Genomic DNA, 16,850 nt, shown 5'->3' on the forward strand with positions numbered 1-16,850 from the left:
TTACTTCTCTAGTTCTTTTAATTGTGATGTTAGGGTGTCAATTTTAGATCTTTCCTGTTTTCTCTTGTGGGCATTTAGTGGTATAAGTTTCCCTCTACACACTGCTTTAAATGTGTCCCAGAGATTCTGGTATATTGTGTCTTTGTTCTCATTGGTTTCAAAGAACATCTTTATTTCTGCCTTCGTTTCATTATTTACCCAGTAGTCATTCAGGTTGTTCAGTTTCCATGTAGTTGAGTGGTTTTGAGTGAGTTTCTTAATCCTGAGTTCTGGTTTGACTGCACTGTGGTCTGAGAGACAGTTTGGTATAATTTCTGTTTTTTTACATTTGTTGAGGAGTACTTTACTTCCAACTATGTGGTCAATTTTGGAATAAGTGAGATGTGGTGCTCAGAAGAATGTATATTCTGTTGATTTGGGGTGGAGAGTTCTCTAGATGTCTATTAAGTCCACTTGGTGCAGAGCTGAGTTCACTTCCTGGATAACCTTGTTAACTTTCTGTCTCATTGATCTAATGTTGACAGTGGGGTATAAAAGTCTCCCATTATTATTGTGTGGGCATCTAAGTCTCTTTGTACATCTCTAAGGACTTGCTTTATGAATCTGGTTGCTCCTGTATTGGGTGCATATATATTTAGGATAGTTAGCTGCTCTTGTTTAATTGATCCCTATACCATTATGTAATGGCCTTCTTTGTCTCTTTTCATCTTTGTTGGTTTAAAGTCTGTTTTATCAGAGACCAGGATTGCAACCCCTGACTTTTTTTGTTTTCCATTTGTTTGGTAGATTTTCCTCCATCCCTTTATTTTGAGCCTATGTATGTCTCTGCACGTGAGAGGGTCTCCTGAATGTAGCACACTGATAGGTCTTGACTCTTTATCCAATGTGCCAGTCTGTGTCTTTTAATTGTAGCATTTAGCCCATTTACATTTAAGGTTAATATTGTTATGTGTGAATTTGATCCTGTCATTATGATGTTAGCTGGTTATTTTGCTCATTAGTTGATGCAGTTTCTTCCTAGCATCGATGGTCTTTATAATTTGGCATGTTTTTGCAGTGGCTGGTACCGGTTGTTCCTTTCCATGTTTAGTGCTTCCTTCAGGAGTTTGTGCAGGGCAGGCCTGGTGGTGACAAAATCTCTCAGCATTTGCTTGTCAGTAAAGGATTTTATTTCTCCTTCACTTAGTTTGGCTAATATGAAATTCTGGGTTGAAAATTATTTTCTTTAAGAATGTTGAATATTGGCCCCCACTCCCTTCTGGCTTGTAGAGTTTCCACCGAGAGATCCGCTATTAGTCTGATAGGCTTCCCTGAAACCTGACCTTTCTCTCTGGCTGCCCTTAACATATTTCCTTCATTTCAACTTTGGTGAATCTGACAATTATGTGTCTTGGAGTTTCTCTTCTCGAGGAGTATCTTTGTGGCATTCTCTACATTTCCTGAATTTGAATGTTGGCCTGCCTTGCTAGGTTGGGGAAGTTCTCCTGGATAATATCTTGCAGAGTGTTTTCCAACTTGGTCCCATTCTCCCCATCACTTTTGGGTACACCAAACAAACATAGACTTGGTCTTTTCACGTCCCATATTTCTTGAAGGCTTTGTTCATTTCTTTTTAATCTTTTTTCTCTAAACTTCTCTTCTCACTTCATTTCATTCATTTGATTTTCAATCACTGATACCCTTTCTTCCAGTTGATCGAATCGGCTACTGAAGCTTGTGCATTTGTCATGTAGTTCTCTTGCCATAGTTTTCAGCTCTATCAGGTCATTTAAAGACTTCTCTACACTGGTTATTCCAGTTAGCCATTCATCTAATATTTTTTCACGGTTTTTAGCTTCTTTGCAATGGGTTCGAACTTCCTCCTTTAGCTCGGAGAAGTTTGATTGTCTGAAGCCTTTTTCTCTTCATGTCAAAGCCATTCTCCATCCTTCTTTGTTCCATTGCTGGTGAGGAGCTGTGTTCCTTTGGAGGGGGAGAGGCACTCTGATTTTTAGAATTTTCAGATTTTCTGCTCTGTTTTTTCCCCATCTTTGTGGTTTTATCTACTTTTGGTCTTTGATGATGGTGATGTACAGATGGGCTTTTGGTGTGGATGTCCTTTCTGTTTGTTAGTTTTCCTTCTAACAGTCAGGACCCTCAGCTGCAGGTCTGTTGGAGTTTGCTGGAGGTCCACTCCAGACCCTGTTTGCCTGGGTATCAGCAGCAGAGGCTGCAGAACAGCGAATATTGCTGAACAGCAAATGTTGCTGCCTGATCATTCCTCTGGAAACTTCGTCTCAGAGGGATACCTGGCCATGTGAGGTGTTAGTCTGCCCATGCTGGGGGGTGCCTACCAGTTAGGCTATTTGGGGGTTAGGGACCCACTTCAGGAGTCAGTCTGCCCATTCTCAGATCTAAACTCCATGCTGAGAGAACCACTACTCTCTTCAAAGCTGTCAGACAGGGACATTTAAGTCTGCAGAGGTTTCTGCTGCCTTTTGTTTGGCTATGCCCTGCCCCCAGAGGTGGAGGCTACAGAGGCAGGCAGGCCTCCTTGAGCTGCAATGGGCTCCACCCAGTTGGAGCTTCCAGGCTGCTTTGTTTACCTACTCAAGTCTCAGCAATGGCGGGTGCCCCTCCCCCAGCCTTGCTGCCATCTTGCAGTTCTATCTCAGACTGCTGTGCTAGCAATGAGTGAGGCTCCGTGGATGTTGGACCCTCTGATCCAGGTGCGGGATATAATCTCCTGGTGTGCCATTTGCTAAGACCATTGAAAAAGCACAGTATTAGGGTGGGAGTGACCCAATTTTCCAGTTGCCATCTGTCACAGCTTCCCTTGGCTAGGAAAGGGAATTCCCTGACCCCTTGCACTTCCCGGGTGTGGTGATGCCTTGCCCTGCTTTGGCTCACACTTGGTGGGCTGCACCTACTGTCCTGCACCCACTGTCCTACAAGCCCCAGTGAGATGAACACGGTACCTCAGTTGGAAATGCAGAAATCACCCATCTTCTGCGTCGCTCATGCTGGGAGCTGTAGACTGGAGCTGTTCCTATTCAGTCATCTACACTATGTACATTTTTAAATTCCCTTTTCCACAGAGGAAGTCTATAGAAAAATAAAATAAAGTCCCTTTTAGTCTCCTAAGTAAAAGGATTCAACAGCTTTTAGTAAGCCAAAAATATAAAAGAACCATTAAATTAGAGAATAATAGACAAATAATGAGGTTAGCTGATCAGACTGAAGGATGGACACTTATACCGAAAAAACAAAACAAAACAAAACAGGCTTCCATGAGTCATGACTGAGTCTGAAAGCAGTTATTTTTAAGCACACGTTGACTGAACAGTGGCTGAGAGCTAAGCACTTGTCATGCCTGATCTTACTGGATTTTCCTAATAACCCATGATGTGAGTATTATTATTTCCATTATTGTTATTATTTTTAAATCTAACAGGGAACCTAAAACTTAGCTTGGGTAACTTACTCAGAGTTTCACAGCCAGGTCATGGCCAAAGCAGAATTTTAACTTGGTTTGACTTTAGAACCTGGGCTCTTAATCATACATGATACCTACTCTGAAGGCAGCAGATATTGGGAATCAAGTCAGAAGGAGACTGGGATTCAGTGCCAGGATATCCATTCCCTAAAGATGCTGGGTAACAAGAGAATAAGGCAGGAAGTGTGGATGGGGAGCAAGGTCAGAACAGGAGGCGTGTCTAAGAGCATCTCCTACCTGGATTCTGTACTGAACTTCAGGGACAGTAACTTTGAAGGTTAGGAAGAGAAAGGGAAAGGGAATCTAGAATGTGTCACACCATTCCCCCCTTGCTTGGCTATGAGGCCTTCTGAATATCTGAAGCAAATAGGTTAATTAAAACAAAATGTAACTTCCTCAGATCACCTTCATCTACTCTACATGGTGCCACAAAGTGCCAAGTGGTCTCTTATTTATTTATTTATTTATTTAGAGACAGAGTCTCGCTATTTCACCCAGGCTGGAGTGCAGTGGCACGATTTCAGCTCAGGGCAACTTCTGCCCCCAGGTTCAAGCAACTCTCATGTACAGCCTCTCAAATAGCTGGGACTACAGGCATGCACCACCATCCCTGGCTAATTTTTGTATTTTTAGTAGAGATGCGGTTTTGCCATGTTACCCAGGCTGGTCTTGAACTGGTCTCAAGTGATCTACCCTCCTTGGCCTCCCAAAGTGCTGGGATTACAAGTGTTAGTCACTGCACCTGGTCCCAAGTGGTCCCTTCTAAGAGAGGTTTTCAAGTGACAAAGTCCTTGGTGTCTAAGGATAGACATCAGGCCATTGTCCATGTCTGGGAGATAACCTGAGGAGGTGAAAGTTCACACAGCCATGAAATAATAGATGTAGTCATAAAGAATAAGCAAAAAAGAACAAAGAAGAATAATAAGGAATAAATGAAGGTTGAATTATTTAGAGCTGGGCAAGGGCCTGGTTCAGAAGAGGAAGTAAGTGGACGCAGCTGCCACAGGATGAGGGTGTGATTTAGATAATTCTGACATCTAGACTAAGAGCTACAGGGTTGCAAATTATTCTCACTTCACTGGATATTCTCAGCACAGTCAGCAACCATGAAATACAATAAACTGTTAAAAAAAACTTTAGATGAATTAAATTTAACAGAATTAAATTGCACAAGAAACAATTCTCAAATCAGGCAGGCCCCTGATCCACCAACCAGATTAGGTTTAGAGACATCCAGGTGCTGCCACGCGGTCAGAGATGACTTACGGACATAAAAAGAAAAGTGAGGTGCAGGAAACGGAAGTAAGGTACAGAAGCAGCCCAATAGGTTACAACTCAGTATTTGCCTTATTTAAACATGGTTTGGCCAGGCACGGTGGCTCATGCCTGTAATCCCAGTGCTTTGGGAGGCCGAAGTGGGCAGATCACTTGAGGTCAGGAGTTCGAGATCAGCCTGGTCAATGTGGTGAAACCCCATATCTACTAAAATACAAAAGTTAGTTGGCCATGGTGGCATGCACCTGTAATCCCAGCTACTTGGGAGGCTGAGGCAGGAGAATCGCTTGAACCCAGGTTGCAGTGAGTCGAGATTGTGCCAGTGCACTCCATCCTGGGTGACAGTGAGACTCTGTCTCAAAGAACATAAAAATAAAAAACACGATTTGAACAATCAGCCACCTGTGAGTATTGAGCATGGCTTCTGTGATTGACTGAGATTTGGCTAATTGTTACAAGAGCAGTTACAGTCTGTTTACACATCCAATTAGGTTATAGTTCACTATGTATGGAGAAATCTGTAGGCCAGGGATGTCCAATCTTTTGGCTTCCTTGGAAGAATAATCCTCTTGGACCACCCATAAAATACACTAATGCTAACAATAGCAGATGCATTTTAAAAAATTGCAGATAAATCTTATAATGTTTCAAGAAAGTTTATGAATTTGTGTTGGGTTGGTTGAATTTCAAAGCCGTCCTGGACCACATGTGAACTGCGGGCCAACAGGTTGGACAAGCTTGATTTACACCAAACTTAAATTTAGCCTAAAGCTGCCTCCTCACGTATTTCAACAAAACTGAGTTTTGGTTTTTCAAGTTTGCCTCCATGTAGTACTCAGATATGCTTGGGACTTGAAATATATATATTTTAACTTGTTATCTGTATGCTAATATTTAATATCCTAAGGACAGGTGGCAGAGTGTGGGCAACTGAAATCCAGCCAGCAGAACAGAGAGAGATTTGGGGGAACGCCAATGCCAGTGTCATGACACTGCTCTTCAGAAACAACTGAGGAGTTCTAGAAATCTCTGCTGTGCAGTCTTCACCAAAGAAATTCTGAAAATTGAATACCGTATTGAATACACAGGTAAAAGCAAATAGTAAGATGATAAAATTTTTGGACACAGTGGTAGATCTGGGGTTAGAACCTAGGGTTATTGACTGTGAATTCAGCATCCCTTTCAAAATATCAGATTACACGTTTTAGGGCTTTGTAGGAACTCAAATCTGCTAATAGGTTTGTACCTGAAGAGTGATATGAGAAACAATTGTTTTTTAAACACATTCTTCAAAAGTGGCATCTTTTCAATGATTTTTAAAAAGACAGTAATATGATAATTGCCAAGACTATGGATAAAAGGCTGCAGAGAAAGCAGCATGAAACACTTAACACTAGCCAACATCCTTGGTTGTAAATGAAATAGAAACATAGCCTGAAATGGAATTTACTGGAAGCCTTTTGAGTAACTGTTCTGTGTGGGAAATGTGCGAGGGGAAAAGATAAACATACGGCCGGGTGCGGTGGCTCACGCCTGTAATCCCAGCACTTTGGGAAGCCCACGCCTGTAATCCCAGCGCTTTGGGAGGCCAAGGCGGGCGGATCACGAAGTCAGGAAATCGAGACCATCCTGGCTAACACGGTGAAACCCCGTCTCTACTAAAAATACAAAAAAAATTAGCCGGGCATGGTGGCGGGCACCTATAGTCCCAGGTACTCGGGAGGCTGAGGCAGGAGAATGGCATGAACCCGGGAGGCAGAGCTTGCAGTGAGCCGAGTTCACGCCACTGAACTCCAGCCTGGGTGACAGAGCAAGATTCCCTCAAAAAAAAAAAAAAAAGATAAACATACAATACCTTTGAGGGTAAACAACCTTTATCCCACGTAAATGGCAATGCAGATATAATAAGCAAATTGCAATGGGAAGGGGAGAAGGGAAAAAAATACATATATATATATGCACCAGACTATGGAGGATGCATCACTATACCGGAAAGCAACAGCCTGGGCTCCAGAGTCAGCCACTTGTCTGTGCACAGAGGAGGAGAGGTCTCATGAAGCTTTGGCGTGGCCTGGGACCCTGGCTCATTTTTTTTTTTTTTTTTTTTTTGAGAGAGAGCCTCTCTCTGTCACCAGGATGGAGTGTAACGGCAGGATCTCCGCTCACTGCAACCTCCGCCGCCAGAGTTGGAGTGATTCCCCTGACTCAGCCTCCCGAGTAGTTGGGGCTACAGGTGCATGCCACCACGCCTGGCTAATTTTTCACATTTTAGTAGAGATGGGGTTTCACTATGTTGGTCAGGCTGGTCTCCATCTCCTGACCTCGTGATCTGCCCGCCTTGGCCTCCCAAAGTGCTGTGATTACAGGCGTGAGCCACTATGCCCGGCCACCCTGGCTCTTTTTGTAATGCGTCGATTGGCATGACGCCCAGTCACGAGGGCCCTTCACGACTGGGCTCAAGGAACACATAAAGGTCAACTTGTTTTTGCGATTGTCTGTTTTTCAACAACTCAAGTACAGGCACAGAGTTATCTGTAACAGTGCTGGATGAATGAATGCCTCAAGGGGCTCACGCAACCTGTTCCGGACTTGATGACCATTGTGTCTACGTTCAATTGAGTTCAAATTTAACATTTTACTTTTCCTCCACAGTAACTGGCAGAATTATAGGGAAGGCTGGAGGAACACGTACCAAGGTTGGGTGGAGGAAGCTACGAGGCTGGAGCCAGCTTCAAGGGTGGGGAGCCACTGACACCACGTCCAGAATGGCTGCCATGCTGCCTCTACTGGATTCAGGTTGCAATTGGGAGTCGGGGAAGGAGGAGGGGTTTGGGCGGGTGTCACTCCACCCCTTTGAAGGATACAGACCGGCCTTAGGACCCGGCGCAGCACGGCATGAAGCTTGGAAGCGGGCTAGGGGAGGCCGTCGCTCATATCTGACGTCACCAACTCGCGCCGGCGGTAGGTGAGGACGCCAACAGCAGCCGAGAAACGTTTCTCTTTCCTCTCAGCTTGCGCACACGATGGCGGCCCCCGCCCAGTCGACTACGCAGCCTGGCGGCGGGAAGCGCAAAGGCAAGGCTCAGTATGTGCTGGCCAAGCGCGCTCGGCGCTGCGACGCTGGCGGGCCCCGTCAGCTAGAGCCCGGGCTACAGGGCATCCTCATCACCTGCAACATGAACGAGCGCAAGTGCGTGGAAGAGGCCTACAGTCTGCTCAACGAATACGGCGACGACATGTATGGGCCAGAAAAGGTACCGGTACCGGGGCGGGCGGGCTGCTAGGCCTTGCGGGAGGAGGGAAGGCTGGAGGGTTGGCTGTCGGTATGGGCATGCGCGCTTTGGGTCGTCGGCGTGACGGCTTTAGGGGCGTGGTCTCTCCGGCGTTTCCGTCCCTAGCCCTGAGACGTTCGTAGACTTCGGCGCTGTAGTTTTTTGTGCTTGAAGTGCTTGCACCTTTTCTTTCCATCATTAACCACGGTAGCTCCCATTACTTTTATGTTTATTTTTGTGAGACAGGGTCTCGCTCTGTTGCCCAGGCCGGAGTGCAGTGGCGAGATCATAGTTCAAGGGAGCCTCGACTTCCCGGGCTCCAGCGATTCTCCTGCCTCAGCCTCCCGAGTAGCTGGGACTACAGGTGCGCTCCACCACTTTCGGCTAATTTTTGTAATTTGTAGATAAGGGGTCTCACTGTTTTGGTCAGGGTAGTCCTAAACCCTACACTCCAGCGATTCTCCCGTCTCTGCCTCTCAAAGTGCTGAGATTACAGGCGTGAGCCACTGAGCCCGGCCTAGCTCCCACTTATGGACAGCTCACTGAGGGCCAGGCGGTGTGCTGAAGCTCTTTCAGAAACACATTTCTCATGACAGCCTTGTGAAGTTGGAATAATAATGTGTTTACCTGAAGCAATATCTTTGAAATAATAGGTTTACTACTAATGCCAGTTACTGCACTTACAATACATTTTAGAAAGTAAAAACTTTTTTACCATTATCACCTAAAGTCTTACTGTTTGGAAATCATATTACTGTCTTAGAATCTGGACCAATACCCACATGCACACTGTGAGGGATTAAATGAAGAAGGGTAATAATACAGAGGGAATTTAAATTCACAGCTTGTCCTTTACCAGCTGGGGACTCGGACATGGGCACATTATTTGATGCTGCTGAGCTAGATAAAAAGGAGAATACTTTAAGATTGGCTAGTGGGTTGCTTATGTACATAAAGTACATACTGGTATGTAATAAAGTTTCAGTAAATGTGTACAATTATTGTGCCTGATTGGCGATTTCATTGGGCACTAGGGGGCAGAGAAATGGGCAACAAGTACATATCCTGTCTACTCCTGTACTTTGAGCAAATTCTTTTTTTGGAAGCGGTCTTGCTCTGTCACCCAAGGTGGAGGCTGGAGTACAGTGGCATGATCTTGCTCACTGTAACCTCCACCTCCGAGGCTCAAGCGATCCTCGTGCCTCAGCCCCTGAGTAGCAGGGACTGCAGGCATGTGCCACCACACCCGACTGATTTTTTGTATTTTTTGTAGAGAGGGGTTCTCAGGCCATGTTGTCCAGGCTGGTCTCAAATTCCTAGGCTCAAGGGATCCGCCCATCTCTGACCCCCAAAGTACTGGGATTACAGGCGTGAGCCACCATGCTTGGCCAAAATTATTGAACAAGTATTTCTGTGCCTTGTTCCTTAATAGAACAAGAGTAAGGCTTTTTAATTCCGCAAGTATTTGGTCTAATCTCACCAAAAGGAGACTGTCATGTCAGTCACACAGATACCTGGTCAAGGTGTTAAGGTCCACCCTGAAATGATTGATCTGGTCAGCACATTTCTCTCTGTCTCAAACTGTCAGGATGCTTTTGAAAACATTTTCAAATTTTACATACTATATCTGGGAATTCCCTCTTCCTCCACATTTTTTTTTTTAAATTTTTTTGAGACAGAGTCTTGCTCTGTCACCCAGGCTGGAGTGCAGTGGTACAATCTCAGCTCACTGCAACATTGCCTTCTAGGTTCAAGCAATTCTCCTGCCTCAGCCTCCTGAGTAGCTGGGATTACAGGCGCCTGCCACCACACCGGGCTAGTTTTTGTATTTTTNAGTCTCGCTCTGTCGCCCAGGCTGGATTGCAGTGGCCCGATCTCGGCTCACTGCAAGCTCCGCCTCCCGGGTTCACGCCATTCTCCTGCCTCAGCCTCCGGAGTAGCTGGGACTACAGGCGCCCGCCACCACGCCCGGCTAGTTTTTTGTATCTTTTAGTAGAGACGGGGTTTCATCGTGTTAGCCAGGATGGTCTCGATCGCCTGACCTCGTGATCCGCCCGTCTCGACCTCCCAAAGTGCTGGGATTACAGGCTTGAGCCACCGCGCCCGGCCTAGTTTTTGTATTTTTAATAGAGACGGGGTTTCACCGTGTTGGCTAGGCTGATCTCGAACTCCTGACCTCAGGTGATCTGCCTGCCTCAGCCTCCCAAAATGCTGGGATTACAGGCGTGAGCGACCACTTCCAGCCTTGCTCCATGTTTTGAAGGGTGTGGTGTCCCAGTTTCGTAAAAAAAGGCTTTATTATCAATACTGAGTCAGCTGGGCATGATGTCTCACGCCTGTAATCCTAGCACTTTGGGAGGCTGAGGCGAGTGGATCACCTGAGGAGTTCAAGACCAGCCTGACTGACATGGCGAAAGCCCATCTCTACTAAAAATACAAAAATTAGCTGGGCGTGGTGGCGTGCACCTGTAATCACAGTTATTCGGGAGTCTGAGGCAGGAGAATTGGTTGAACCCAGGAGGTGGAGGTTGCAGCGAGCCAAGATCACACCACTGCACTCCAGCCTGGGAGACAAAGCGAGACTCCATCTTAAAAAAAAAAAAAAATCAATACTGAGCCGCCTGCCACAAGGGATTTCATATAAATGATTACTTACAGTGTTTAAATGTGAGCTGTTGTGTCATTTCTGCTCATTAGTTTTATGCAAACAGTTTACAGACAAGGATCAGCAGCCCTCTGGAAGTGAGGGAGAGGATGATGATGTGGAGGCTGCCTTGAAGAAAGAAGTTGGTGACATTAAGGCATCTACAGAGTTGAGGCTAAGAAGATTCCAGTCAGTGGAAAGTGGAGCAAATAACGTCGTCTTCATCAGGACACTTGGGATAGGTGTGACGAATACTTGTTAAGATTATTGATCTTATAACATCTGGGTATATTCCTCTCTCAGGGAATACTGCTTACAAAATGGCTTCTTGGGCATGAGTCAATCATTTGATGGCAGCTTCTGTACACTATATTAGCAGTTGGCCTGTGGAGAGGTAGAATGGGGTGGTGGATGTAGCATTGGCTTAAGAGTGGAAACCTGGCTTTGCTGCTTCCTTCGTATATATCTTAAAGCAGAACTAGAGTGCCTGTTCTGTCTAAAAGGGGCAGCTGCTACTCAGCTCCAGCCAGTTGTTGCTCTTTGGGAATGCAGGACCAGGTATTCGAATTTCTCAAAATAAGTTGGAAATCTGGAGTTTTTAAATTTTTCAATGTGGTCAACTAATTTAAAAATTTTCAGAGCAGCCCCAAATAGACTTGTATGTAGGCAGGTTGCAGCCTGAGGACCTCCCTTTCATGATCTTGTGCCCAATATGGTTCTGGGATTCCTCCTAGGTCTGAGATTTAGACTTCTGTGCTAACTTAGCTAATGGATTAATTACATCTTTTAAAGTGACTCACAGATTTTTTTTTTTTTTTTTTTGGTAAAAAAAAGTATGTACTGTTTAATGTACTCTGATAGTTGTTACAGGAAAACAAGAGCATGGTGTTAAGGTTGGATAACTCAGGACGTCACAAAAATGTTAACAATCGTGTCTAAACAGTCATTTCTAGTGCAAGCAGTAATGATGAAAAGTTAAAACTTAGGTACATTATAGTACATATTAGGCACTGAAGAAATACTAGTTGGAAAAACGACTAGGTAGATTCATTTAAATTCATTATCAGAATTTCTTCTGTCAACTTATGTCATTGCCAGTGAAAATTCATTTTAGAGTTCAGTCTTCAGGATGTCTGAGAAATTACCTTCTTAACTTTTTTTTTTCTGTTTTTTTTTTTCTTAAGAACCTGAGAAATTGGTGCATCATATTCTCCAGGATATGTACAAAACCAAGAAGAAGAAGACTCGAGTTATTCTACGAATGTTACCCATCTCAGGCACATGCAAGGCTTTTTTAGAAGATATGAAAAAATATGCACAAACATTTTTGGAACCCTGGTTTAAAACTCCTAACAAAGGGACATTTCAGATTGTGTACAAATCTCGAAATAACAGTCATGTGAATAGAGAAGAAGTTATCAGAGAATTGGCAGGTATGTTTCTCTTAGTGATTTTCCATAGGCGTTCAATAGTAAATACTTGTTTTTAAAGGATTTTTTTTTCTTTTTAAAGATTTAAGGCTTACATTTTTGAGTGTAGAACAAATATATTAAAATGTTCTTAAAATAATATTAAATCAACTGATTTCAATATGTTGGATATGAGATTTTCTGGTAGTTAGATAAAGTCTTTTTTAACTCAAAATTGAATTTTGTTTGGAAAAAAATATTCTTACCAAACGTTGTAGGGTTTCATTTGTATTTATTTATTGTAAGAGTTCAGAGTATTTGAAGTCCACATAGAGGAGTGGATTACTGTATGTCTTATTTTAACAAGAAACAGAGACAAAAGATTTTTTGTATCTGTCAAACATAACGGTATCCTCCTCAGCTATGTGTTTTTCTGTTTTTGTTACAGGAATAGTGTGCACCCTCAATTCAGAAAATAAAGTGGATCTCACCAATCCACAGTACACGGTGGTAGTAGAAATCATCAAAGCTGTCTGTTGCCTGAGTGTTGTGAAAGATTACATGTTGTTTAGAAAATACAATCTCCAGGAGGTGGTGAAGAGCCCTAAGGATCCATCACAGCTTAACTCAAAGCAGGGAAATGGGAAAGAAGCTAAATTGGAATCTGCTGACAAATCAGACCAAAACAACACAGCAGAAGGAAAAAATAACCAGCAGGTACCGGAGAATACTGAGGAGCTGGGGCAGACAAAACCAACGTCTAATCTGCAGGTGGTAAATGAGGGAGGAGCCAAACCTGAACTTGCAAGTCAAGCAACAGAAGGATCCAAGTCAAATGAAAATGACCTCTCATAGGAAGTCATTCGGTGTTGGAGGTGGGTTTCTCACCTGGGGCTCTGTGAGATGTTGCTGGGGTTTTACCTTAAATTGTGACTTAAAAACAGTTTTTTATTTGTGTGCTGCATTAGGCTGTTCTCACAGTAGTGAACAATGATTGCACAGCCCTGTTAACAGTTTTGTTAGGGATCTTTCAGCCCTTATGGTATTATGTAGAGGCAGACCCATGTGCTGCTATTGCAAAGAGGGGAGGATAGGAGGAGGCGGATGTTGACCTCTCCCAGGCTCCTCTTCTGCAGTGCCAGCTGACTTACGGGAGTGAACTGACTGTGAAGTAAAAAATCAGAGGGAAGTTTTCATTCTAAGGAAGGCGTTTTTACATGCCACAGCTCAGCTGTCCCGCTGCCACTGTGCTGTAAACATTGCAAAAATGTGGATCATGTAGGTTAGAAGTGAATTGTTTAGTGAAGTTTTTGTACTTTTGTGATTTTCTTGTTTATGTCTGTTTTTATTTTTTTATTTTTATTTTTTGACATTTGTGTGTAACAAAGTTGACAGTCCAGTGCCGCAATTTTGGAAGGCAAGATGTGAGAGAGAAGAGAACCATTTAGGCATAGAGCTACAGACATTTCTGAAAAGGTTGGTGATGAAGAATTTCAGTCTTCTGAGTATACTTCAGTATACTAGTGCAACAAGGGACACAAAGAAATTCTGTCTTTATAATGAAAGCTACTTCTCAAGGGTTTTATATGGACTCAGTCCAAGCTGTCCTATCCTATTGTGCACTGTCTGTGGCATGCAACTTATAAAACTAGCAATTGTAACTAAATCACAGCCACTTGACAAGAAAGGATATTCATTATTTTCAAATGGCTTTTGGACTATCAAAACAAAAACAGTAAGGCTTTTGTTCAGAAATCACATTTAGTCAAAAGGTTTAAGAAGCAAACTATTTAGTAGCAGAACTTATCTCAGGAAAGGAAAATATGCATAGTTGGTAAGAATCTAATAACATTAAAATGCTGGGGCAAGATGCAGTACAAAATTGAAAAGACTTTATTTTCTCAGTAAGTTGATTTACTGATGATATCTCATATGATGCAAAAAAGGTTTTGTGTCATTAACTGAAAAGTGGCAGCTTCTCTATCCAGGATGATGAGTCAACAGGTTTCACTAATACTTGTCATGCTGTAGCATTTGTAAGATTTATAAATGATGAAATTCAAAGAAAACTTTTTCTTTTGCTAGGAGCCTGCCAAAACAAAGGCCAATATATAATGTTGTGACATCATATCTGATAACCAGAGGTCTGTTATCTACACTTCTGGTGCCCCATGAGTGGTTGTCTTCATAAGTCATTTTGCATTATTAAAAAAGAAATCCTGATGTTGACATTATAGCACACTGCTTTCTTCACAGAGATGCTGATATCAAAAACTTGAAGATACAGTGACGTTCTGAATAATGTTACAAAACTGGTTACCTGTGTCAAAGACCCATTTATGCAAAAATGTTAAAAAAAAAAAAAAAAACAAAAACACCCAAAAGAAAAACCTGGACAAACAGCACATAAACCTCCCGCACCATACAGACATCCATTGGCTTATCAAAGGAAGAGTTCTCTACAGGATATTTGAATTGAAAGGTGAATTACCAGAGTACTTACAAGAAAACAGCCAGCTTTTGTTGAGTGCTTTGGAAATGAAAAATGGCTACAGAAACTAGCCTATTTTGCAGATGTTTTTCATCACATGAACACATGGACAAGTCTCTGAAAGGTTCAGGAGAAAATTTTTTTCCTTAAAGTGACAAGAGTCTTAGATCTGAAAGGAAACTGACTTGCCACCTTGCCAGAAGAATCCTTGAAATGTTTCTGCAGCCACTTGGACTTGAAAATGAAGGGTACAACTCTCAAATCTTCTCTAACCCAACTGGAGGAACCACAAGACCCAATGAAATAGCATTTTCTCTCCTTTTCCCAGCACTAGTATATAACTGTATGAGGAACCCTTGTCTATGAATCTGCTCAGCTTGAAATTTTGTCTCTGAAGGAAGAGAATGAACTCAGCCCTAGTCTGACAGTCCTAAATTTCTGTCAAACAAGAGTATTCTTCAAGTTAATGCTCACACTCATATACCATGAGGGTTCTCTGCAGGGGTTTCCTGAATTTGAAAGTTTTTTCAAGGCCTATTTTTGGGTAAAACAATTGAAAAGGCAGACACCAACAAAGTCTGCAAAGTAAACTGTCCAGATTAAGAATATTAAGAAGCTGTAAAGTTAGCTTGTAGAAATGGGCATATCCTTAAGTTTTAAAGTTAGGAATTGCTAAAAATGTTAGGGTTCCTGCACAAGTGGCTATGTTTATTTAATGGCTAGTGAACATGGGAATATATTTTTATCCTAGCTAGTGGTTCTATTTGGCAAACTAGACTAGAATGATTTGAGAGGGGTAAAGAGAATAGGCAGGACCTTCCTTCTGTAGCTTTACATATTTCAAATGTTAATTCTTAATGACATTGAAGTTACTTTGAAATGATAAGAGGATTATTAATATCATTTAGGGGAATAGGGAGGATAGGATTTTGGTGCCTTCTTCAGCAGACTTGCTCCAAGACAAAGATTCTATTTTGATAGTGCAACACAAAAGGACTCGGAAAAAAACTGGCCATATGCCTACAGAACATACAACTCTGTGGAACTAAATTGTTTTTACTTTGTGAAAGCTGCTACTTTACGGAAAGACTTTGATTTTATAGTTTTGTTTTTAATTGCCTTTTATATTTATTTGTATTTGGTAAGACTCAGTTGTTTAATACAAACTATTCTTTCCCAGTTACAAAATCCTGTGTTCGGTTGTAACCTGAACTCATTAAAATAGTTGTTTTCAGGTTTATCAACTGTTTATTTTCACTGACATTTGAGCATGTTATTTTATAAATGACGAGATTCCAGAGTAGGAAGTAAGTGCTTTTTATTCCCCTTTTGTTTTTTCTTTTAAAAAATTACGTCAGTTAAAAAAAAAAAAAAAAGAAAACTACAGTCTTGTCGTTTAGAAAATGTTTAGTTCCATAGAGGAAAGAACGTTAAAGTTTGTATTTTAAAACATGATTCTCTAAGGTTAAACATGGTTTTCAAATGTTATTTTTACTTGTATTTTGCTTTTGGTACAGCCAAATATCAAGCTTGTTTTTCATAGTTCTGATATTTTCAGAAAAATCAAAATAAATTTGTTCCCTAAAATTGGTGTTCTGTACTTTTTCTTTCTTTCTGACTCTTAGTAAATCTGTTGCTTTATAGTATATATATATATATATAGTGTATATGTAGTGTATATATATATCATGAAAGATGTTTATATGTCAAATTATAAAAAGTCATGGACGTGAACCTAAAAAGTATAGAAAATTTATTAATTACCCTTGATCCTTAAATCCAAGTTTCAGATATTTTACAGTTAATTTGCTTCAAAATGAGCCACAGTAATACAGTACTTTCATTAAATTCACTCACTGATTTTTGAATTATTTATACTCCTCATTTTAACAGTATTTTAAATGTCTTAAAGTTTGGTCTCATAAAGTTGTTAAGCAGAAGAAATTGTCTTGAACATTTAGGGTATATCTTTATTTTTAATTAATCAGGTACAAAATACAGATTCATTGTGCACTTTCTTTTTCCAAGTAATCATTTGACTCCTATTTTAAACACTAGAAACCATTATTACCTTTGTCAGTTTGGTTATTAAAACAATTTTCATCCATATATTTTTAGACTTTTATTTTTTAATTTTTTAGCCAAGTAGAAAACAAAAACTTCAACCAGGAAGGATCTTAAACATTTTAAGAGAGTAGTCACGGAATTATCAGGAACAAATAATGAGAGAAAGTAATCATATTACTACTTAACCCTTCAGTTTTTTTAATCAAGCTATGTTTGT

General features: G+C 41.7%; 1 protein-coding gene across 2 annotated transcripts; it reads left to right on the plus strand.

Annotated features, from left to right (window-relative positions):
• Positions 1-7,552: 7,552 nt before the first annotated feature.
• On the plus strand, positions 7,553-16,153 carry THUMPD1 (THUMP domain containing 1). Of its 2 annotated transcripts, XM_025371506.1 has the most exons (5): positions 7,553-8,004; positions 10,734-10,908; positions 11,851-12,099; positions 12,524-12,950; positions 13,464-16,153. In XM_025371506.1, the coding sequence occupies exons 1-4, from the start codon at positions 7,774-7,776 to the stop codon at positions 12,928-12,930; spliced, it is 1,062 nt and encodes a 353-aa protein (XP_025227291.1). In that variant the 5' UTR covers positions 7,553-7,773; the 3' UTR covers positions 12,931-12,950; positions 13,464-16,153. The 2 variants fall into 2 exon arrangements, with proteins under 2 accessions (XP_025227291.1, XP_025227290.1); XM_025371505.1 differs by having other exon boundaries at positions 12,524-16,153.
• The last annotated feature ends 697 nt before the right edge of the window (positions 16,154-16,850 follow it).

The sequence above is a fragment of the Theropithecus gelada genome, chromosome 20 (genome assembly GCF_003255815.1).
Source record: "Theropithecus gelada isolate Dixy chromosome 20, Tgel_1.0, whole genome shotgun sequence".
Lineage (NCBI taxonomy): Eukaryota > Metazoa > Chordata > Mammalia > Primates > Cercopithecidae > Theropithecus > Theropithecus gelada.

Excerpts from the sequence above, each read along its gene's own strand:
- THUMPD1 (XM_025371505.1), top strand. The coding sequence starts at position 7,774 with ATGGCGGCCCCCGCCCAGTCGACTACGCAGCCTGGCGGCGGGAAGCGC. Across the intron at positions 10,909-11,850 it reads CATCAGGACACTTGGGATAG|AACCTGAGAAATTGGTGCAT; the intron begins GTGTGACGAATA and ends TTTTTTCTTAAG. Across the intron at positions 12,100-12,523 it reads AGTTATCAGAGAATTGGCAG|GAATAGTGTGCACCCTCAAT; the intron begins GTATGTTTCTCT and ends TTTTTGTTACAG.